At 40.8% G+C, this 24179-nt stretch overlaps 1 protein-coding gene across 2 annotated transcripts in view; it reads right to left on the reverse strand.

The window, feature by feature from the left end:
- The window catches only part of mRpL38 (mitochondrial ribosomal protein L38), a 311926-nt gene that overhangs the window by 256582 nt on the left and 31165 nt on the right, over positions 1-24179 (reverse strand). For both annotated transcript variants that reach the window (XR_011714637.1, XM_071677979.1), the window contains exon 2: positions 7636-7797. Coding sequence is in view for 1 of the 2 variants with exons in the window: in XM_071677979.1 (XP_071534080.1) it covers positions 7636-7797 (162 nt within the window). In the remaining variant the exon portion in view is untranslated. The remainder of the gene's footprint in view (positions 1-7635; positions 7798-24179) is intronic.

The raw sequence follows: 24179 nt of genomic DNA on the forward strand, positions 1-24179 counted from the left end.
GTCTTTTACAAAGGCTTGAGCGTTGTCTTTTACCTAAGATTTAAGTGTTGTCTTTTACCTAAGGTTTAGTGTTGTCTTTTAGACAAGGTTTAGCACAGTCTCAAAGGCTTCAGTGTTGTCTTTTACCCAAGGTTTAGTGTTGTCCTTTAGCCAAGTTTTAGTCTAGTCTTTTAGCCAACATTTAGTGTTGTCTTGTACAAAATGTTTACTCTTGTCTTTCATCCAATGTTAAGCGTTTTCCTTTTGCTAAGGTTTAGCGTTTTCATTTACCCAAGGTTTAGTGTTGTGATTCACCCAAGGTTAAGTCTGTCCTTTAGTTAAGTTTTGCTGTTGTCTTTTAGGCAAGGTTTAGAGTTGACTTTTCGGCAAGGTTTAGCATTGTGTTTTACCTATATTGTAGTGTTGTCTTTATCCAAGCTATAGTGCTGTCTTTTAGTCAAGGTTCCACGTTGTCTTTTACAAAAGGTTTTGTCTTGCCTTTTAGCCAAGGGTTATTGCTGCTTTTTCTAATATGTTTTGTGTTGTCTTTTAGCCAAGGCTTAGTGTTCTCTTTTATGAAATGTTTATTGTTGACTTTTACTCAAGGTTTAGTGCTGTCTTTTGCTCAAGCTTTAGTGTTGTCTTTTAGCTAATGTTTAGTGTTGTCATTTATTCAGGGTTTAGTGTTGTCTTTTACCCAAGTTTTAGATTATGTTATCTTTTAGCCCAAGGTTTGGAGTTGTGTTTTCCTTAAGTTTTAGTATTGTCTTTCAGCCACCATTTAGAGTTGTCTTTTACCAAAGTTTCAGTGTTGTCTTTTAGCCAATGTTTAGTGCTGTCATTTATTCAAGGTTTAGTGTTGTCTTTCACCCAAGTTTTAGACTATGTTGTCTTGTAGCCAAGGTTTAGCATTGTCTTTTACTTAAGTTTTAGTACTGTCTTTCAGCAACGATTTAGCATTGTCTTTTACCCAAGTTTTAGTGTTGTCTTTTAGCCAAGGTTTAGTGTTGTCTTTCAACCAAGGTTTACTGTTGTATTTTATCCAAGTTTTAGCATTGTCTTTTAGCCGAAGTTTAGAGTTGCCAAAAACTTTAGTGTCGTCTTTTACCCAAGTATTAGTCTTGTCTTTTAGCTAAAGTTTAATGTTGTGTTTTAACCAAGGTTTAGTGCTGTCTTTTACCTACCTTTTAGTGTTGTCTTTTACCCAAGTATTAGTCTTGCCTTTTAGCTAAAGTTTAATGTTGTGCTCTAACCAAGGTTTAGTGCTGTCTTTTACCTACCTTTTAGTGTTGTCTTTTACCCAAGTATTAGTCTTGCCTTTTAGCTAAAGTTTAATGTTGTGTTTTAACCAAAGTTTAGTGCTGTCTTTTACCTACTTTTTAGTGTTGTCATTCAGCCAAGGTTTAGAGTTGTCTTTTACCAACATTTTAGCATTGTCCTTTAAAAAGCTTTACTGTTGTCTTTTAGCCTAGATTTACTGTTGTCTTTTAGCCCAGATATAGATAGTGCTGTCTTTTACAAAAGGTTTCATGTTGTCTTTTAACCAAGGTTTAATATTGTTAACCAATAGGTTTAGTGCTATCTTTTATTCAAGGTACTGTGTTGTCTTTTATAAAATGTTTAATGTTGACTTTTACCTAAGGTTTAATGTTTTCTTTACCTGAGTTTTAGTATTGTCTTTTAGCCATGATTTAGTGCTGTCTTTCAGCCAAAGTTTAGCGTTGTATTTTACCCAAGGATTACTGTTGTCTTTTACCTTAGCTTTAATGTTGTCTTTTAGCCAAGGCCTAGTATAGTCTTTTACTAAAGCTTTACTGTTCTCTGTTATCCCAGAATTAGTGTTGTCCTTAAGCCAAGTGTTAGTGTAGTCTTTTAGCCAAATTTTAGTGGTCTTTTAAAAATTTTACTATTGTCTTTCGACCATTTTTTTTCTTTTTTCTTTTTTGCTAAGTTTTACTGTTTTCATTTACCCAAGGTTCAGTGTTGTCATTCACCCAAGGTTTAAGTTTTGTCCTTTAGCCAAGGTCTGCTGTTATCTTTGAGGCAAGATTTAGTAATGTGTTTCAGGCAAGGTTTAATCTTGTGTTTTACCTATACTGTAGTGTTGTCTTTTATCCAAGCTATAGTGCTGTCTTTTAGCCAAGGTTCCACACTGTATTGTACAAAATGTTCTGTCTTGCCTTTTAGCCAAAGCTTAATCTTTTCCATTATGTTTAATGTTATCTTTTAGCAAAGGTTTAATGCTATCTTTTCCAATATGTTTAATGTTATCTTTTAGCCAAGGTTTAGTGTTCTCTTTTACAAAATGTTCATTGTTGACTTTTGTCCAAGGTATAGTGTTATCTTTGGCTGAAATTTTAGTGTTGTCTTTTACCCAAGGTTTAGTGTTGTCTTTTAGTAAAGGTTTTGTGTTGCTTTTCAGCCAAGGTTTGTGCTCTGTTTTACCTAAGCTTTCATATTTATCCCCTGGGGATGGGGAGAAAGAATACTTCCCACGCATTCCTCACGTGTCATAGAAGGCGACTAAAGGGGACGGGGGAGGGGGCCAGAAACCCTCCCATCCTTGTATTTTAACTTTCTAAAAGGAGAAACAGAAGAAAGAGTCATGCGGGGAGTGCTCATCCTCCTTGAAGGCTTAGATTGGGGTGTCTAAATGTGTGTGGATGTAAACAAGATGAGAAAAAAGGAGAGATAGGTAGTATGTTTGAGGAAAGAAACCTGGATGTTTTGGCTCTGAGTGAAACGAAGCTCAAGGGTAAAGGGGAAGAGTGGTTTGGGAATGTCTTGGGAGTAAAGTCAGGGGTTAGTGAGAGGACAGGAGCAAGGGAAGGAATAGCACTACTCCTGAAACAGGAGTTGTGGGAGTATGTGATAGAATGTAAGAAAGTAAATTCTCAATTAATATGGGTAAAACTGAAAGTTGATAGAGAGAGATGGGTGATTATTGGTGCATATGCACCTGGGCATGAGAAGGAAGATCATGAGAGGCAAGTGTTTTGGGTGCAGCTGAATGAGTGTGTTAGTGGTTTTCATGCACAAGACCGGGTTATAGTGATGGGTGATTCGAATGCAAAGGTGAGTAATGTGGCAGTTGAGGGAATAATTGGTACACATGGGGTGTTCAGTGTTGTAAATGGAAATGGTGAAGAGCTTGTAAATTTATGTGCTGAAAAAGGACTGGTGATTGGAAATACCTGGTTTAAAAAGCGAGATATACATAAGTATACATATGTAAGTAGGAGAGATGGCCAGAAAGCGTTAATGGATTACGTGTTAATTGATAGGCACGTGAAAGAGAGACTTTTGGATGTTAATGTGCTGAGAGGTGCAACTGGAGGGATGTCTGATCATTATCTTGTGGAGGATAAGGTGAAGACTTATAGGGGTTTTCAGAAAAGAAGAGAGAATGTTGGGGTGAAGAGAGTGGTGAGAGTAAGTGAGCTTGGGAAGGAGACTTGTGTGAGGAAGTACCAGGAGAGACTGAGTACAGAATGGAAAAAGGTGAGAACAAAGGAAGTAAGGGGAGTGGGGGAGGAATGGGATGTATTTAGGGAAGCAGTGATGGCTTGCGCAAAAGATGCTTGTGGCATGAGAAGCGTGGGAGGTGGGTTGATTAGAAAGGGTGTGAGTGGTGGGATGAAGAGGTAAGATTATTAGTGAAAGAGAAGAGAGAGGCATTTGAATGATTTTTGCAGGGAAAAAATACAAATGAGTGGGAGATGTATAAAAGAAAGAGGCAGGAGGTTAAGAGAAAGGTGCAAGAGGTGAAAAAGAGGGCAAATGAGAGTTGGGGTGAGAGTGTATCATTAAATTTTTGGGAGAATAAAAAGATGTTTTGGAAGGAGGTAAATAAAGTGCGTAAGACAAGGGAGCAAATGGGAACTTCAGTGAAGGGGGCTAATGGGGACATGATAACAAGTAGTGGTGATGTGAGGAGATGGAGTGAGTATTGTGAAGGTTTCTTGAATGTGTTTGATGATAGAGTGGCAGATATAGGGTGTTTTGGTCGAGGTGGTGTGCAAAGTGAGAGGGTTAGGGAAAATGATTTGGTAAACAGAGAAGAGGTAGTAAAAGCTTTGAGGAAGATGAAAGCTGGCGAGGCAGCGGGTTTGGATGGTATTGCAGTGGAATTTATTAAAAAAGGGGATGACTGTATTGTTGACTGGTTGGTAAGGTTATTCAATGTATGTATGATTCATAATGAGGTGCCTGAGGATTGGCGGAATGCTTGCATAGTGCCATTGTACAAAGGCAAAGGGGATAAGAGTGCTCAAATTACAGAGGTATAAGTTTGTTGAGTATTCCTGGTAAATTATATGGGAGGGTATTGATTGAGAGGGTGAAGGCATGTACAGCGCATCAGATTGGGGAAGAGCAGTGTGGTTTCAGAAGTGGTAGAGGATGTGTGGATCAGGTGTTTGCTTTGAAGAATGTATGTGAGAAATACTTAGAAAAGCAAATGGATTTGTATGTAGCATTTATGGATCTGGAGAAGGCATATGATAGAGTTGATAGAGATGCTCTGTGGAAGGTATTAAGAATATATGGTGTGGGAGGCTAGTTGTTAGAAACAGTGAAAAGTTTTTATCAAGGATGTAAGGCATGTGTACGTGTAGGAAGAGAGGAAAGTGATTGGTTCTCAGGGAATGTAGGTTTGCGGCAGGGGTGTGTGATGCCTCCATGGTTGTTTAATTTGTTTATGGATGGGGTTGTTAGGGAGGTGAATGCAAGAGTTTTGGAAAGAGGGGCAAGCATGCAGTCTGTTGTGGATGAGAGAGCTTGGGAAGTGAGTCAGTTGTTGTTCGCTGATGATACAGCGCTGGTGGCTGATTCATGTGAGAAACTGCAGAAGCTGGTGACTGAGTTTGGTAAAGTGTGTGAAAGAAGAAAGTTAAGAGTAAATGTGAATAAGACCAAGGTTATTAGGTACAGTAGGTTGAGGGTCAAGTCAACTGGGAGGTAAGTTTGAATGGAGAAAAAGTGGAGGAAGTAAAGGGTTTTAGATATCTGGGAGTGGATCTGGCAGCGGATGGAACCATGGAAGCGGAAGTGAATCATGGGGTGGGGGAGGGGGCGAAAATTCTTGGAGCCTTAAAGAATGTTTGGAAGTCGAGAACATTATCTCGGAAAGCAAAAATGGGTATGTTTGAAGGAATAGTGGTTCCAACAATGTTGTATGGTTGTGAGGCGTGGGATATGGATAGAGTTGTGCGCAGGAGGGTGGATGTGCTGGAAATGAGATGTTTGAGGACAATCTGTGGTGTGAGGTGGTTTGATCGAGTAAGTAATGTAAGGGTGAGAGAGATGTGTGGAAATAAAAAGAGTGTGGTTGAGAGAGCAGAAGAGGGTGTTTTGAAGTGGTTTGGTCACATGGAGAGAATGAGTGAGGAAAGATTGACCAAGAGGATATATGTGTCAGAGGTGGAGGGAACGAGAAGTGGGAGACCAAATTGGAGGTGGTAAGATGGAGTGAAAAAGATTTTGAGTGATCGGGGCCTGAACATGCAGGAGGGTGAAAGGCATGCAAGGAATAGAGTGAATTGGAATGATGTGGTATACCGAGGTTGACGTGCTGTCAATGGATTGAACCAGGGCATGTGAAGCGTCTGGGGTAAACCATGGAAAGTTCTGTGGGGCCTGGATGTGGAAAGGGAGCTGTGGTTTCGGTGCATTATTACATGACAGCTAGAGACTGAGTGTGAACAAATGGGGCCTTTGTTGTCTTTTCCTAGCGCTACCTCGCTAACGCGGGAGACAGCAACAAAGCAAAATAAATAAATAAAAAAATATTAGTACTGTATCTCAGCCAATGTTTAGTGTTTTCAATTTATAAAAGGTATGGCACTGTCTTTTAGCCAAAGTTTAGTGTTGTCATTTACAAAATGTTTAATGTCATTTACCCAAGGTTTAGTACTGTGTCGTTTTGCTAAAGTTTAATATTATCTCTCAGCCAAGGTTTAATTTTGTCTTTTAGTCAAGGTTTAGTGTTGTATTTTAGCCAAAATTTAGTATTGTCTTTTATTGACTTTTATATATTATGCCTATGTATCTGATATTCATCTAGTTTTTCCTTTGGTATTTCCTTAAGCAGTTCCATTTGCATTTCTGATAACAAACTTCGTATTTATGCTATAAATTCTTTTCCCATTCTGCTCTTGGCCTGATCTATCAACTGTTCTATGTTCTGTATTACTCATCCTACTATTTCTTTTGTATCTTCCATTTTTCTGATTCCAAAACTGGCTGTGCTCATTTTCTTCAGCTCTGCCTTTGTGTATTTGTGTATTTCATCGATCCCAAGTTTGTATGATATATCAAGTATAGTCCCTTGCATTTGTCCAAATTTTTGCATCTGTTGTTGGTGTTTCCCACTGCCTACAGGCTCTCTCACTTTTGGAATTCATGTCTAACTCTGTTATTCTAAGTGAGTGCAAGCAGTGACGTTTGCATTTTCCAAATTGGTCAAAATATCTGCATACGCATGGATGACTTCATTCCTTTACTGGTGCATCAGTTTTACATATTTCCTCATTCTCAGACCTACTTCCTTACCTTCTAATTCTATATTTCTCAATTCCTCATGTATCATTCTCCAGCTACTTTTCTAATATAAATCTCCTACAGTTGCCTTGAAGACAAGGAATTTGAGAGTCCTACAGTTCCTCAAAATCATCTTTTTCATATCATATTATTTCACTTTCTTCATCAACAGTTCGTTCATCTGTGAATAGTCTTTGTCTAGACATTCTGTATCACATCTGCTCACCCCAAGACAAGCATGCATCCCCATATTGCATTTTATGCATTATATGGTTAGTTGTACTCTGCAGCCTATCCTACACCACTTTATCATTATTCACATCAACTTTAAGTATCAAAGGTTCACAAAGTTTGCTCTTATTCTAATACTTTTGGGTATAAAGGCTGTGTTCTCTAATAAGGGTATAACTTTTTAAGGCAGGTAAATATTTCATGTCTATTCACTACCAGCAGTTATTTTTAGTGGAGAAGAAGAAAAAGAAGAAGAAGAAGAAGAAGAAGAAGAAGAAGAAGAAGAAGAAGAAGAAGAAGAAATAAGAAGAAAAAAGATGAAGAAGAAAAAGTCAAGAAGAAAAAGAAAAAGAAGAAAAGGAGATGATGAAGAAGAAGAAGAAGAAGAAGAAGAAGAAGAAGAAGAAGAAGAAGACGAAGAAGAAGAAGAAGAAGAAGGAAGTCAAGAAGAAAAAGAAAAAGAAGAAAAGAAGAAGACAAAGAAGAAAAAGAAGAAGAAGAAGAAGAAGAAGAAGAAGAAGAAGAAGAAGAAGAAGAAGAAGAAGAAGAAGAAGAAGTTATGCTTAAGTCAGTTGGAGAGAGAAAATGCTAAAATGCTAATAAAGAATGTATGAGATCACTACTAAGCCTCCATCCGTGAAGCAAAAAACTGTTTTACATTATTCATGGTACTGAGATTAAATGCTTGACTGAGGACAATTTGGAAGTTTTCATAAATAAAACAACCCAGTACCTGTGCAGTAGGGAAACTGCCTTTGCCATCTAATGGATAAGGAAGCTCCATAAATTTTCGTCTATGTTAAAAATCATATCTGCCATCTACCTGATAGAGAAAAATAACACATATTTCAGCCCAATATATTGTTATGATCTACATGTACTTACAGTCTCTCTCTCTAGATTGTCTGTCTAGCAATGCACTTCCTTGTAATGCTTTCGCAAGTTGGAGACGCTGTGTTAACAGGTCCCGACGTGATGGTTTCCTCTGTGGAAGCCCAATATTTACTGGGGCATAGAGCTCTGGATCTTCTTTTGTATGGTCCAATTCTGTAAAATATATTCATTTATCACAATACTATCTACACTCTGTGGATGGAGTATATAATGGATGTTTAGAATAACATTACCCTCTGTCACACAATGATGGTAAAGGTTTACTAATTTAGCCCAAACTCATTTCATACACTCAAGATTCACTTTCATAATACAGATATCAGCTCTTTCATTCCTATTTCCCCTTTCCTTTTCCTTCACGACTACTAACATTCATATCATCTTTTCTAGGTGCTCTGATGTCCACTCTCAATAAGTAACTAGGACCCCTACATCCATTCATTAATTTCATAGTTCAGTAATTATGATTACAGACAAGTAAAATGCTTTTGTCACATGACTGTTAGCACGTTTTAAGGGATATATGTAAATGTCTGTAGCACTGCTGCTGCATCTTAGGATACATTTCTATTCATAGTCAAATTCTTTAGAAGGAATTCTGTATATCCAGTTTCACACACTAGAAACAGCTATATGAGCAAAGATTTATTTAGATTTATTTATTATACTTTGTCACTGTCTCCCGTGTTAGTGAGGTAGCACAAGGAAACAAACGAAAGAATGGCCCAACCCACCCACATAAACATGTATAAACATACACGCCCACACACGCACATATATACCTATATATTTCAACGTTATTATTATCATTATTATCAAACTTTGTCGCTGTCTCCCACGTTAGCAAGGTAACGCAAGGAAACAGACGAAAGAATGGCCCAAACCACCAACATACATATCTATATACATACGTGTCCACAAAGGCACATATACATACCTATACATCTCAACCTATACATATATATGCACACACAGACATATACATATATTCATTTACTTATTCATTTTGCTTTGTCGCTGTCTCCCGCGTTTGCGAGGTAGCGCAAGGAAACAGACGAAAGAAAATGGCCCAACCCACCCCATCCATGTATATACATACACGTCCACCCACGCAAATATACATACCTATACATCTCACAGACATATACACATATATACATGTACATAATTCATAGTCTGCCTTTATTTATTCCCATCGCCATCCCGCCACACATGCAATAACATCCCCCTCATGTGTGCGAGGTTGCACTAGGAAGAGACAACAAAGGCCCAATTCGTTCATACTCAGTCTCTAGTTGTCATGTAATAATGCCAGAAACCACAGCTCCCTTTCCACATCCAGGCCCCACAGAACTTTCCATGGTTTACCCCAAACGCTCCACATGCCAATTTAATCCACTGACAGCACGTCGACCCCAGTATACCACATCGATAAAATTCACTCTATTCCTTGCACGACTTTCACCCTCCTGCATGTTCAGGCCCCGATCACACAAAATCTTTTTCACTCCATCTTTCCACCTCCAATTTGGTCTCTCACTTCTCCTCGTTCCCTCCACCTCTAACACATATATCCTCTTGGTCAATCTTTCCTCACTCATTCTCTCCTTGTGACCAAACCATTTCAAAACACCCTCTTCTGCTCTCTCAACCACGCTCTTTTTATTTCCACACATCTCTCTTACCCTTACATTCCTTACTCGATCAAACCACCTCACACCACACATTGTCCTCAAACATCTCATTTCCAGCACATCCATCCTCCTGCGCACAACTCTATCCATAGCCCACGCCTTGCAACCATACAATATTGTTGGAACCACTATTCCTTCAAACATACCCATTTTTCCTTTCCGAGATAATGTTCTCGACTTCCAAACATTCTTCAAGGCTCCCAGGATTTTTGCCCCCTCCCCCACCCTATGATTCACTTCTGCTTCCATGGTTCCATCCGCTGCCAGATCCACTCCCAGATACTAAAACACTTTACTTCCTCCAGTTTTTCTCCATTCAAACTAACCTCCCAATTGACTTGACCCTCAACCCTACTGTACCTAATAACCTTGCTCTTATTCACATTCACTCTTAACTTTCTTCTTTCACACACTTTACCAAACTCAGTCACCAGCTTCTGCAGTTTCTCACATGAATCAGCCACCAGCGCTGTATCATCTGCAAACAACAACTGACTCACTTCCCAAGCCCTCTCATCCACAACAAACTGCATACTTGCCCCTCTTTCCGAAACTCTTGCATTCACCTCCCTAACAACCCCATCCATAAACAAATTAAACAACCATGGAGACATAACACACCCCTGCCACAAACCTACATTCACTGAGAACCAATCACTTTCCTCTCTTCCCACACGTACACATGCCTTACATCCTTGATAAAAACTTTTCACTGCTTCTAACAACTTGCCTCCCACACCATATATTCTTAGTACCCTCCACAGAGCACCTCTATCAACTCTATCATATGCCTTCTCCAGATCCATAAATGCTACACACAAATCTATTTGCTTCTCTAAGTATTTCTCACATACATTCTTCAAAGCAAACACCTGATCCACACATCCTCTACCACTTCTGAAACCACACTGCTCTTCCCCAATCTGATGCTCTGTACATGCCTTCACCCTCTCAATCAATACCCTCCCATATAATTTACCAGGAATACTCAACAAACTTATATCTCTGTAATTTGAGCACTCACTCGTATCCCCTTTGCCTTTGTACAATGGCACTATGCAAGCATTCCGCCAATCCTCAGGCACCTCACCATGGATCATACAAACATTAAATAACCTTACCAACCAGTCAACAATACAGTCACCCCCTTTTTTAATAAATTCCACTGCAATACCATCCAAACCTGCTGTCTTGCCTGCTTTCATCTTCCGCAAAGCTTTTACTACCTCTTCTCTGTTTACCAAATCATTTTCCCTAACCCTCTCACTTTGCACACCACCTCGACCAAAACACCCTATATCTGCCACTCTATCATCAAACACATTCAACAAACCTTCAAAATACTCACTTCATCTCCTTAACCTCTTAACCTCCTGCCTCTTTCTTTTATACATCTCCCACTCATTTGTATTTTTTCCCTGCAAAAATCATTCAAATGCCTCTCTCTTCTCTTTCACATATAATCTTACTTCTTCATGCCACCACTCACTACCCTTTCTAATCAACCCACCTCCCACGCTCCTCATGCGACAAGTATCTTTTGCGCACTCCATCACTGATTCCCTAAATATATCCCATACCTCCCCCACTCCCCTTACTTCCATTGTTCTCACCTTTTTCCATTCTGTACTCAGTCTCTCCTGGTACTTCCTCACACAAGTCTCCTTCCCAAGCTCACATACTCTCACCACCCTCTTCACCCAAACATTCACTCTTCTTTTCTGAAAACCCATACAAATCTTCACCTTAGCCTCCACAAGATAATGATCAGACATCCCTCCAGTTGCACCTCTCAGCACATTAACATCCAAAAGTCTCTCTTACGCGCGCCTGTCAATTAACACGTAATCCAATAACGCTCTCTGACCATCTCTCCTACTTACATACGTATACTTATGTATATCTCGCTTTTTAAAACAGGTATTCCCAATCACCAGTCCTTTTTCAGCACATAAATATACAAGCTTTTCACCATTTCCATTTACAACACTGAACACCCCATGTATACCAATTATTCCCTCAACTGCCACATTACTCACCTTTGCATTCAAATCAAACATCACGATAACCCGGTCTTGTGCATCAAAACCACTAACACACTCATTCAGCTGCTCACAAAACACTTGCCTCTCATGATCTTCCTTCTCATGCCCAGGTACATATGCACCAATAATCACCCATCTCTCTCCAACAACTTTCAGTTTTACCCATATCAATCGAGAATTTACTTTCTTACATTGTATCACATACTCCCACAACTCCTGTTTCAGGAGTACTGCTACTCCTTCCCTTGCTCTTGTCCTCTCACTTACACCTGACTTTACTCCCAAGACATTCCCAAACCACTCTTCCCCTTTACCCCGGTATATATATATATATATATATATAGGGGGTAGGGGAGAAAGAATACTTCCCACGTATTCCCTGCGTGTCGTAGAAGGCGACTAAAAGGGGAGGGAGCGGGGGGCTGGAAATCCTCCCCTCTCGTTTTTTTTTTAATTTTCCAAAAGAAGGAACAGAGAATTGGGCCAGGTGAGGGTATTCCCTCAAAGGCCCAGTCCTCTGTTCTTAACGCTACCTCGTTGATGCGGGAAATGGCGATTAGTTTGAAAGACAAGATATATATATATATATATATATATATATATATATATATATATATGTTTATATATATATATATTTATATATATATATATATATATATATATATATATATATATATATATATATATATATATATATATGTATATATATGTATATTTTTCAAGGCTCCCAAAATTTTCGCCCCCTCCCCCACCCTATGATCCACTTCCGCTTCCATGGTTCCATCCGCTGACAGATCCACTCCCAGATATCTAAAACACTTCACTTCCTCCAGTTTTTCTCCATTCAAACTCACCTCCCAATTGACTTGACCCTCAACCCTACTGTACCTAATAACCTTGCTCTTATTCACATTTACTCTTAACTTTCTTCTTCCACACACTTTACCAAACTCAGTCACCAGCTTCTGCAGTTTCTCACATGAATCAGCCACCAGCGCTGTATCATCAGCGAACAACAACTGACTCACTTCCCAATTGAAAAATGTGTGGAAGTCGAGAACATTATCTCGGAAAGCAAAAATGGGTATGTTTGAAGGAATAGTGGTTCCAACAATGTTGTATGGTTGCGAGGCGTGGGCTATGGATAGAGTTGTGCGCAGGAGGATGGATGTGCTGGAAATGAGATGTTTGAGGACAATGTGTGGTGTGAGGTGGTTTGATCGAGTAAGTAACGTAAGGGTAAGAGAGATGTGTGGAAATAAAAAGAGCGTGGTTGAGAGAGCAGAAGAGGGTGTTTTGAAATGGTTTGGGCACATGGAGAGAATGAGTGAGGAAAGATTGACCAAGAGGATATATGTGTCGGAGGTGGAGGGAACGAGGAGAAGAGGGAGACCAAATTGGAGGTGGAAAGATGGAGTGAAAAAGATTTTGTGTGATCGGGGCCTGAACATGCAGGAGGGTGAAAGGAGGGCAAGGAATAGAGTGAATTGGAGCGATGTGGTATACAGGGTTTGACGTGCTGTCAGTGGATTGAATCAAGGCATGTGAAGCGTCTGGGGTAAACCATGGAAAGCTGTGTAGGTATGTATATTTGCGTGTGTGGACGTGTGTATGTACATGTGTATGGGGGGGGGTTGGGCCATTTCTTTCGTCTGTTTCCTTGCGCTACCTCGCAAACGCGGGAGACAGCGACAAAGTATAAAAAAAAAAAAAAAAAAAAAAAAAAAAAAAAAAAAATATATGTATATATATGTATGGGGGGGGGGGGTTGGGCCATTTCTTTCGTCTGTTTCCTTGCGCTACCTCGCAAACGCGGGAGACAGCGACAAAGTATAAAAAAAAAAAAAAAAAAAAAATATGGTATGGATGGTATTGCAATGGAATTTATTAAAAAAGGGGGTGACTGTATTGTTGACTGGTTGGTAAGGTTATTTAATGTATGTATGACTCATAAATATAAATATAAATATAAATATATATATATATATATATATATATATATAGATATATATATTTTTTTTTTTTTTTTTTTTTAATTTGTCGCTGTCTACCGCTTTTGCGAGGTAGCACAAGGAAACAGACGAAAGAAATGGCCCAACCCCCCCCCATACACATGTATATACATACGTCCACACACGCAAATATACATACCTACACAGCTTTCCATGGCTTGCCCCAGACGCTTCACATGCCTTGATTCAATCCACTGACAGCACGTCAACCCCGGTATACCACATCGCTCCAATTCACTCTATTCCTTGACCTCCTTTCACCCTCCTGCATGTTCAGGCCCCGATCACACAAAATCTTTTTCACTCCATCTTTCCACCTCCAATCCTTGTTCCCTCCACCTCCGACACATATATCCTCTTGGTCAATCTTTCCTCACTCATCCTCTCCATGTGCCCAAACCACTTCAAAACACCCTCTTCTGCTCTCTCAACCACGCTCTTTTTATTTCCACACATCTCTCTTACCCTTACGTTACTCACTCGATCAAACCACCTCACATCACACATTGTCCTCAAACATCTCATTTCCAGCACATCCATCCTCCTGCGCACAACTCTATCCATATATATATATATATATATATATATATATATATATATATATATATATATATATATAGTGGTGATGTGAGAAGGAGACGGAGTGAGTATTTTGAAGGTTTCTTGAATGTGTTTGATGATAGAGTGGCATATATAGGGTGTTTTGGTCGAGGTGGTGTGCAAAGTGAGAGGGTTAGGGAAAATGATTTGGTAAACAGAGAAGAGGTAGTAAAAGCTTTGCGGAAGATGAAAGCCGGCAAGGCAGCAGGTTTGGATGGTATTGCAGTGGAATTTATTAAAAAAGGGGGTGACTGTATTGTTGACTGGTTGGTAAGGTTATTTAATGTATGTATGACTCATGGTGAGGTGCCTGAGGATTGGCGGAATGCGTGCATAGTGCCATTGTACAAAGGCAAAGGGGATAAGAGTGAGTGCTCAAATTACAGAGGTATAAGTTTGTTGAGTATTCCTGGTAAATTATATGGGAGGGTATTGATTGAGAGGGTGAAGGCATGTACAGAGCATCAGATTGGGGAAGAGCAGTGTGGTTTCAGAAGTGGTAGAGGATGTGTGGATCAGGTGTTTGCTTTGAAGAATGTATGTGAGAAATACTAAGAAAAGCAAATGGATTTGTATGTAGCATTTATGGATCTGGAGAAGGCATATGATAGAGTTGATAGAGATGCTCTGTGGAAGGTATTAAGAATATATGGTGTGGGAGGCAAGTTGTTAGAAGCAGTGAAAAGTTTTTATCGAGGATGTAAGGCATGTGTACGTGTAGGGAGAGAGGAAAGTGATTGGTTCTCAGTGAATGTAGGTTTGCGGCAGGGGTGTGTGATGTCTCCATGGTTGTTTAATTTGTTTATGGATGGGGTTGTTAGGGAGGTGAATGCAAGAGTTTTGGAAAGAGGGGCAAGTATGAAGTCTGTTGGGGATGAGAGAGCTTGGGAAGTGAGTCAGTTGTTGTTCGCTGATGATACAGCGCTGGTGGCTGATTCATGTGAAAAACTGCGGAAGCTGGTGACTGAGTTTGGTAAAGTGTGTGAAAGAAGAAAGTTAAGAGTAAATGTGAATAAGAGCAAGGTTATTAGGTACAGTAGGGTTGAGGGTCAAGTCAATTGGGAGGTAAGTTTGAATGGAGCAAAACTGGAGGAAGTAAAGTGTTTTAGATATCTGGGAGTGGATCTGGCAGCGGATGGAACCATGGAAGCGGAAGTGGATCATTGGGTGGGGGAGGGGGCAAAAATCCTGGGAGCCTTGAAGAATGTGTGGAAGTCGAGAACATTATCTCGGAAAGCAAAAATGGGTATGTTTGAAGGAATAGTGGTTCCAACAATGTTGTAAGGTTGCGAGGCGTGGGCTATGGATAGAGTTTTGCGCAGGAGGATGGATGTGCTGGAAATGAGATGTCTGAGGACAATGTGTGGTGTGAGGTGGTTTGATCGAGTAAGTAACATAAGGGTAAGAGAGATGTGTGGAAATAAAAAGAGCGTGGTTGAGAGAGCAGAAGAGGGTGTTTTAAAATGGTTTGGGCACATGGAGAGAATGAGTGAGGAAAGATTGACCAAGAGGATATATGTGTCGGAGGTGGAGGGAACGAGGAGAAGTGGGAGACCAAATTGGAGGTGCAAAGATGGAGTGAAAAAGATTTTGTGTGATCGGGGCCTGAACATGCAGGAGGGTGAAAGGAGGGCAAGGAATAGAGTGAGTTGGAGCAATGTGGTATACCGGGGTTGACGTGCTGTCAGTGGATTGAATCAGGGCATGTGAAGCGTCTGGGGTAAACCATGGAAAGCTGTGTAGGTATGTATATTTGCATGTGTGGACGTGTATGTATATACATGCGTATGGGGGTGGGTTGGGCCATTTCTTTCATCTGTTTCCTTGCGCTACCTCGCAAACGCGGGAGACAGCAACAAAGCAAGAAAAAAAAAAAAAAAATATATATATATATATATATATATATATATATATATATATATATATATATTTTTATACCTCGTCGCTGTCTCCCGCGTTTGCGAGGTAGCGCAAGGAAACAGACGAAAGAAATGGCCCAACCCCCCCATACACATGTACATACACACGTCCACACATGCAAATATACATACCTACACAGCTTTCCATGGTTTACCCCGGACGCTTCACATGCCTTGATTCAATCCACTGACAGCACGTCAACCCCTGTATACCACATTGCTCCAATTCACTCTATTCCTTGTCCTCCTTTCACCCTCCTGCATGTTCAAGCCCCGATCACACAAAATCCTTTTCACTCCATCTTTCCACCTCCAATTTGGTCTCCCTCTTCTCCTCGTTCCCTCCACCTCCGACACATATATCCTCTTGGTCAATCTTTCCTCACTCATTCTCTCCATGTGCCCAAACCATTTCAAAACACCCTCTTCTGCTCTCTCAACCACGCTCTTTTTATTTCCACACATCTCTCTTACCCTTACGTTACTTACTCGATCAAACCACCTCACACCACACATTGTCCTCAAACATCTCATTTCCAGCACATCCATCCTCCTGCGAACAACTCTATCCATAGCCCACGCTTCGCAACCATACAACATTGTTGGAACCACTATTCCTTCAAACATACCCATTTTTGCTTTCCGGGATAATGTTCTCGACTTCCACACATTTTTCAAGGCTCCCCAAAATTTTCGCCCCCTCCCCCACCCTATGATCCACTTCCGCTTCCATGGTTCCATCCGCTGCCAGATCCACTCCCAGATATCTAAAACACTTCACTTCCTCCAGTTTTTCTCCATTCAAACTCACCTCCCAATTGACTTGACCCTCAACCCTACTGTACCTAATAACCTTGCTCTTATTCACATTTACTCTTAACTTTCTTCTTCCACACACTTTACCAAACTCCGTCACCAGCTTCTGCAGTTTCTCACATGAATCCGCCACCAGCGCTGTATCATCAGCGAACAACAACTGACTCACTTCCCAAGCTCTCTCATCCCCAACAGACTTCATACTTGCCCCTCTTTCCAAAACTCTTACATTTACCTCCCTAACAACCCCATCCATAAACAAATTAAACAACCATGGAGACATCACACGCCCCTGCCGCAAACCTACATTCCTGAGAACCAACACTTTCCTCTCTTCCTACAAGTACACATGCCTTACATCCTCGATAAAAAAAATGTTCACTGCTTCTAACAACTTGCCTCCCACACCATATATTCTTAATACCTTCCACAGAGCATCTCTATCAACTCTATCATATGCCTTCTCCAGATCCATAAATGCTTTTCTAAGTATTTCTCACATACATTCTTCAAAGCAAACACCTGATCCACACATCCTCTACCATTTCTGAAACCACACTGCTCTTCCCCAATCTCATGCTCTGTACATGCCTTCAACCTTTGAATCAATACCCTCCCATATAATTTACCAGGAATACTCAACAAACTTATACCTCTGTAATTTGAGCACTCACTCTTATCCCCTTTGCCTTTGTACAGTGGCACTATGCAAGCATTTCGCCAATCCTCAGGCACCTCACCCTGAGTCGTACATGCATCAAATCACCTTACCAACCAGTCAACAATACAGTCACCCCCTTCTTTAAAAAATTCCACTGCAATACCATCCAAACTCGCTGCCTTGCTGGCTTTCATCTTGTGCAAAGCTTTTACTACCTTTTCTCTGTTTACCAAATCATTTTCCCTAACCCTCTCACTTTGCACATCACCTAGACCAAAATACCCTATATCTGCCACCCTATCATCAAACACATTCAACAAACCTTCAAAATACTAACTCCATCTCCTTCTTATATCACCAGTACTTGTTATCACCTTCCCATTAGCCCCCTTCATTGAAGTTCCCATTTGTTCCCTTGTCTTACGCACTTTATTTACCTCCTTCCAAAACAACTTTTTATTCTCATTAAATTTAATGATACTCTCTCACCCAAACTCTCATTTGCCCTCTATTTTACCTCTTGCACCTTTGTCTTGACCTCCTACCTCTTTCTTTTATACATCTCCCACTCATTTGCATTATTTCCCTGCAAAAATTGTCCAAATGCCTCTCTCTTCTCTTTCACTAATAATCTTAAGTTCTTCATCCCACCACTTAATACCCTGTCTAATCTGCACACCTCCCATGCTTCTCATGCCACAAGCATCTTTTGTGAAAACCATCACTGCTTCTCTAAATACATCCCATTTCTCCCCCACTCCCCTTACGTCCTTTGTTGTCACCTTTTTCCATTCTGTACTCAGTCTCTCCTGGTACTTCCTCACACGAGGCTACTTCCCAAGCTCGCTTACTCTCACCACTCTTTTCACCCCAACATTCTCTCTTGTTTTCTGAAAACCTCTACAAATCTTCACCTTCCCCTTCACAAGATAATGATCAGACATCCCTCCAGTTGCACCTCTGAGCACATTAACATCCAAAAGTCTCTCTTTCGCACACCTATCAATTAACACGTAATCCAATAATGCTCTCTGGTCATATCTCCTACTTGCATACGTATACTTATGTAATTCTCTTGTTATGAACCTGTGTGTGCATCTGCCCACATGTTCATGTATATAACGTGTGTGTATCCTTGTGTATGGTGTTGTTGCTATTCCTTATCAGGGGGAGGAGTGATGTCTTCCTCTGAGACCGACTCAGAGTTTCTCTTCCCACCAAGCATTAGGCTTAATAATTTTGTTTTTGAAGCCAGATGGCGAAGATTAAGGTGTCAATTAGCTACGGGGTATTTCACCACCGTATGTCATCGCTGCTGACGTAAACAAGAGGACCAAGGAGTGTGGACTACACACAGACTTTAGGACCCTCCAACAAATCAGAATTGCTGTTAGTCCCATAGCCAATCAAGGATAGCGCTATAAAGCAGGGTGAACTCTCGTCTTTACTTGTAATAAATACCCATGACACCCACTGAGATTTGATTCCTCTCTCTCTTGCCCAGCGAGGTAAGTGGTGTCCCCCCAGCTGTGCTGTAAGCCCGTTACTGCTGTAAGCCCGCTATAATTGGGTATCACAGTGTAATGTTATCAATGAAATTGTCATAAAGGAAAGAGATCTCCTGGCTTGAAATCTTATCTGGAATGTTAACTCATGTTCAGTGTTAACTCATGTTCAATGCTAACTCATGTTCAGTGTTACTCATGTTCAATGTTAACTCATGTTCAGTGTTAACTCATGTTCAATGTTAACTCATGTTCAAATATTAACTCATGTTCAATGTTAAACTCATATTCAGTGTTAATGTAAATGATTCATGCCTGATTTATGTGCTTATTTTTGTACACTTCAATTCATTTTCATTATAAGTAGATTTAATGTAATGCTGGTCTTTAATTCAATCCCATAACTTTATGATAGTGTTATCCTGTTGTGAAACATAACAAATCTAACGTCCTTGCAAGACAAGGATCAGTATAGTAATTGTAACACATATATGTTGCTGGCGACCTTGACTGAATGAGTATTGAGTTTGTAACATACATTGGCAACCTCGCCAGGATAATTATCAAGTTCGTAACATATAAACTGGAACTTCATCACACTCTTTTTAAACCAGGTATTCCCAATCACCAGTCCTTTTTCAGCACATATATCTACAAGCTCTTCACCATTTCAATTTACAACAATCAACACCCCATGCACACCAATTATTCCCTCAACTGCCACATTACTCACCTTTGCATTCAAATCATCCATCACTATATCCCGGTCTCGTGCATCAAAACTACTAACACACTCACTCAGCTGCTCCCAAAACACTTGCCTCTCGTGGTGTTTCTTCTCATGGCCAGGTGCATATGCACCAAAAATCACCCATCTCTCTCCATTCACTTTCAGTCTTACCCATATCAATCTAGAGTTTACTTTCTTACACTATCACATACTCCAACCACTTCTGTTTCAGGAGTAGTGCTACTCCTTCCCCTGCTCTGGTCCTCTCACTAACCCCTGACTTTACTCCCAAGACATTCCCAAACCACTCTTCCCCTTTACCCTTGAGCTTCGTTTCACTCAAGTGCCAAAACATCCAGGTTCCTTTCCTCAAACATACTACCTATCTCTCCTTTTTTCTCATCTTGGTTACATCCACACACATTTAGACACCCTAATCTGAGCCTTTTAACTTTCTAAAAGGGGAAACAGAAGAAGGAGTCACATGGGGAGTGCTCATCCTCCTCAAAGGATCAGATTGGGGTATCAAAATGTGTGTGGATGTAACCAAGATGAGAAAAAAGGAGACATAGGTAGAATGTTTGAGGAAAGGAACCTGGATGTTTTGGCTCTGAGTGAAACAAAGCTCAAGGGTAAAGGGGAAGAGTAGTTTGGGAATGTCTTGGGAGCACAGTCAGGGGTTAGTGAGAGGACGAGAACACGGGAAGGAGTAGCACTACTCTTAAAACAGGAGTGGTGGGAGTATGTGATAGAGTGTAAGAAAGTAAACTCTAGATTGTTATTGGTAAAACTGAAAGTCGACGGAGAGAGATGGGTGATTTACTGGTGCATATGCACCTGGGCATGAGAAGAAAGATCATGAGAGGCAAGTGTTTTGGGAGCAGCTAAGTGAGTGTGTTAGTAGTTTTCATGCACGAGACCAGGTTATACTGATGGGTGATCTGAATGCAAAGGTGAGTAATGTAGCAGTTGAGGGAATAATTGGAGTACATGGGGTGTTCAGTGTTGTAAATGGAAATGGTGAGGAGCTTGTAGATTTATGTGCTGAAAAAGGACTAGTGATTGGGAATACCTGGTTCAAAAAGGGAGATATACATAAGTATTCATATGTAAGTAGGAGAGATGGCCAGAGAGCATTATTGGATTACGTGATAATTAATAGGCACACAAAAGAGAGACTTTTGGATGTTAATGTGCTGAGAGGTGCAACTAGAGGGATTTGTAGAGGTTTTCAAAAAACAAGAGAGGATGCTGGGGTGAAGAGAGTGGTGAGAGTAAGTGAACTTGGGAAGGAGACTTGCGTGAGGAAGTACCAGGAGAGACTGAGTACAGAATGGAAAAAGGCGAGAACAAAGGAGATAAGGGGAGTGGGGGAGGAATGGGATGTATTTAGGGAAGCAGTGATGGCTTGCGCAAAAGATGCTTGTTGCATGAGAAGGGTGGGAGATGGGCAGATTAGAAAGGGTAGTGAGTGGTTGGATGAAGAAGTAAAATTATTAGTGAAAGAGAAGAGAGAGGCATTTGGACAAGTTTTGCAGGGAAATAATACAAATGACTGGGAGATGTATAAAAGAAAGAGGCAGGTGGTCCAGAGAAAGGTGGAAGGAGTGAAAAAGAGGGCAAATGAGAGTTGGGGTGAGAGAGTATCATTAAATTTTAGGGAGAATATAAAGATGTTTTGGAAGGAGGTAAATAAAGAGCATAAGACAAGGGAACAAATGGGAATTTCAGTGAAGGGGGCTAATGGGAAGGTGGTAACAAGGAGTGGTGATGTGAGAAGGAGATAAAGTGAGTATTTTTAAGGTGTGTTGAATGTGTTTGATGATAGAGTGGCTGTTATAGGGTGTTTTGGTCGAGGTGGTGTGCAAAGTGAGAGGGTGAGGGAGAATGATTTAAGAAAAGCTTTGCGGATGATGAAAGCCATCAAGGAAGCAGGTTTGGATGGTAATGAAGTGGAATTTATCAAAATAGGGGGTGACTGTATTGTTGACTGGTTGGTAAGATTATTTAATGTATGTATGACCCATGCTGAGGTGCCTGAGGATTGGTGGAATGCTTGCATAGTGCCACTGTACAAAGGCAAAGGGGATAAAAGTGGGTGCTCAAATTACAGAGGTATAAGTTTGTTGAGTATTCCTGGGAAATTATATGGGAGGGCATTGATTGAGAGTGTGAAGGCATGTACAGAGCATCAGATTGGGGAAGAGCAGTGTGGTTTCAGAAGTGGTAGAGGATGTGTGGATCAGATGTTTGCTTTGAAGAATGTATGTGAGAAATACTTAGAAAAACAAATGGATTTGTATGTAGCATTTATGGATCTGGAGAAGGCATATGATAAGAGTTGATAGAGATGCTCTGTGGAAGGTATTAAGAATATATGGTGTGGGAGGCAAGTTGTTAGAAGCAGTGAAAAGTTTTTAATGAGGATGTAAGGCATGTGTACTTGCAGGAAGAGAGGAAAGTGACTGGTTCTCAGTGAATGTTGGTTTGCGGCAAGGGTGCGTGATGTCTCTATGGTTGTTTAATTTGTTTATGGATGGGGTTGTTAGGGAGGTGAATGCGAGAGTTTTGGAAAGAGGGGCAAGTATGCAGTCTGTTGTGGATGAGAGAGCTTGGGAAATGAATCAGTTGTTGTTTGCTGATGACACAGCACTGGTGGCGGATTCAGGTGAGACACTGCAGAAGCTGGTGACTGAGTTTGGTGAAGTGTGTGAAAGAAGAAAGCTGAGAGTATATGTGAATAAGAGCAAGGTTATTAGGTACAGTAGGGCTGAGGGACAAGTCAGTTGGGAGGTAAGTTTGAATGGAGAAAAACTGGAGGAAGTGAAGTGTTTTAGATATCTGGGAGTGGATTTGGCAGCAGATGGAACCATGGAAGCGGAAGTGAATCATAGGATGGGGGAGGAGGCGAAAGTCCTGGGAGCGTTGAAGAATGTGTGGAAGTCGAGAACATTATCTTGGACAGCAAAAATGGGTATATTTGAAGGAATAGTGGTTCCAACAATGATATATGGTTGAGAGGCGTGGGCTATAGATAGAGTTGTGCGGAGGAGGGTGGATGTGCTGGAAATGAGATGTTTGAGGACAATATGTGGTGTGAGGTGGTTTGATTGAGTAAGTAATGATAGAGTAAGAGAGATGTGTGGTGGTAAAAAGAGTGTGGCTGAGAGCAGAAGAGGGTGTTTTGAAATGGTTTGGTCACATGGAGAGAATGAGTGAGGAAAGATTGACAAAGAGGATATATGTGTCAGAGGTGGAGGGAACGAGGAGAAGTGGGAGACCAGATTGGAGGTGGAAATATGGAGTGAAAAAGATTTTGAGTGATCAGGGCCTGAACATGCAGGAGGGTGAAAGGCGTACAAGGAATAGAGTGAATTGGAACGATGTGGTATACCGGGGACGACGTGCTGTCAATGGATTGAATCAGGGCATGTGAAGCGTCTGGGGTAAACCATGGAAAGTTTTGTGGGGCCTGGAAGTGGAAAGGGAGCTCTGGTTTCGGTGCATTATACATGACAGCTAGAGACTGAGTGTGAACGAAAGTGGCCTTTGTTGTCTTTTCCTGGTGCTACCTCGTGCACATCGGAGGAAGGAGGTTGTTATTTCATGTGTGGCGGGGTGGCAACGGAAATGAATAAGAGCAGACAGTATGAATTATGTACATGTGTATATATGTATATGTCTGTGTGTGTATATATATGTATACATTGAGATTTATAGGTATGTATATGTGTGTGTGTGTGGACGTGTATGTATATACATGTGTATGTGGATGGGTTGGGCCATTCTTTCGTCTCTTTCCTTGCACTACCTAACTAATGCGGGAGACAGCGACAAAGCTTAATAAAAGTAATACATATATATTATTATTTTTTTTTATTATACTTTGTCGCTGTCTCCCGCGTTTGCGAGATAGCGCAAGGAAACAGACGAAAGAAATGGCCCAACCCACCCCATACACATGTATATACATACGTCCACACACTCAAATATACATACCTACAAAGCTTTCCATGGTTTACCCCAGACGCTTCACATGCCTTGATTCAATCCACTGACAGCACGTCAAACCCGGTATACCACATCGCTCCAATTCACTCTATTCCTTGCCCTCCTTTCACCCTCCTGCATGTTCAGGCCCCGATCACACAAAATCTTTTTCACTCCATCTTTCCACCTCCAATTTGGTCTCCCTCTTCTCCTCGTTCCCTCCACCTCCGACACATATATCCTCTTGGTCAATCTTTCCTCACTCATTCTCTCCATGTGCCCAAACCACTTCAAAACACCCTCTTCTGCTCTCTCAATCACGCTCTTTTTATTTCCACACATCTCTCTTACCCTTACGTTACTCACTCGATCAAACCACCTCACACCACACACTGTCCTCAAACATCTCATTTCCAGCACATCCATCCTCCTGCACACAACTCTATCCATAGCCCACGCCTCGCAACCATACAACATTGTTGGAACCACTATTCCTTCAAACATACCCATTTTTGCTTTCCGAGATAATGTTCTCGACTTCCACACATTCTTCAAGGCCCCCA

The sequence above is a fragment of the Panulirus ornatus genome, chromosome 26 (assembly GCF_036320965.1).
Source record: "Panulirus ornatus isolate Po-2019 chromosome 26, ASM3632096v1, whole genome shotgun sequence".
Lineage (NCBI taxonomy): Eukaryota > Metazoa > Arthropoda > Malacostraca > Decapoda > Palinuridae > Panulirus > Panulirus ornatus.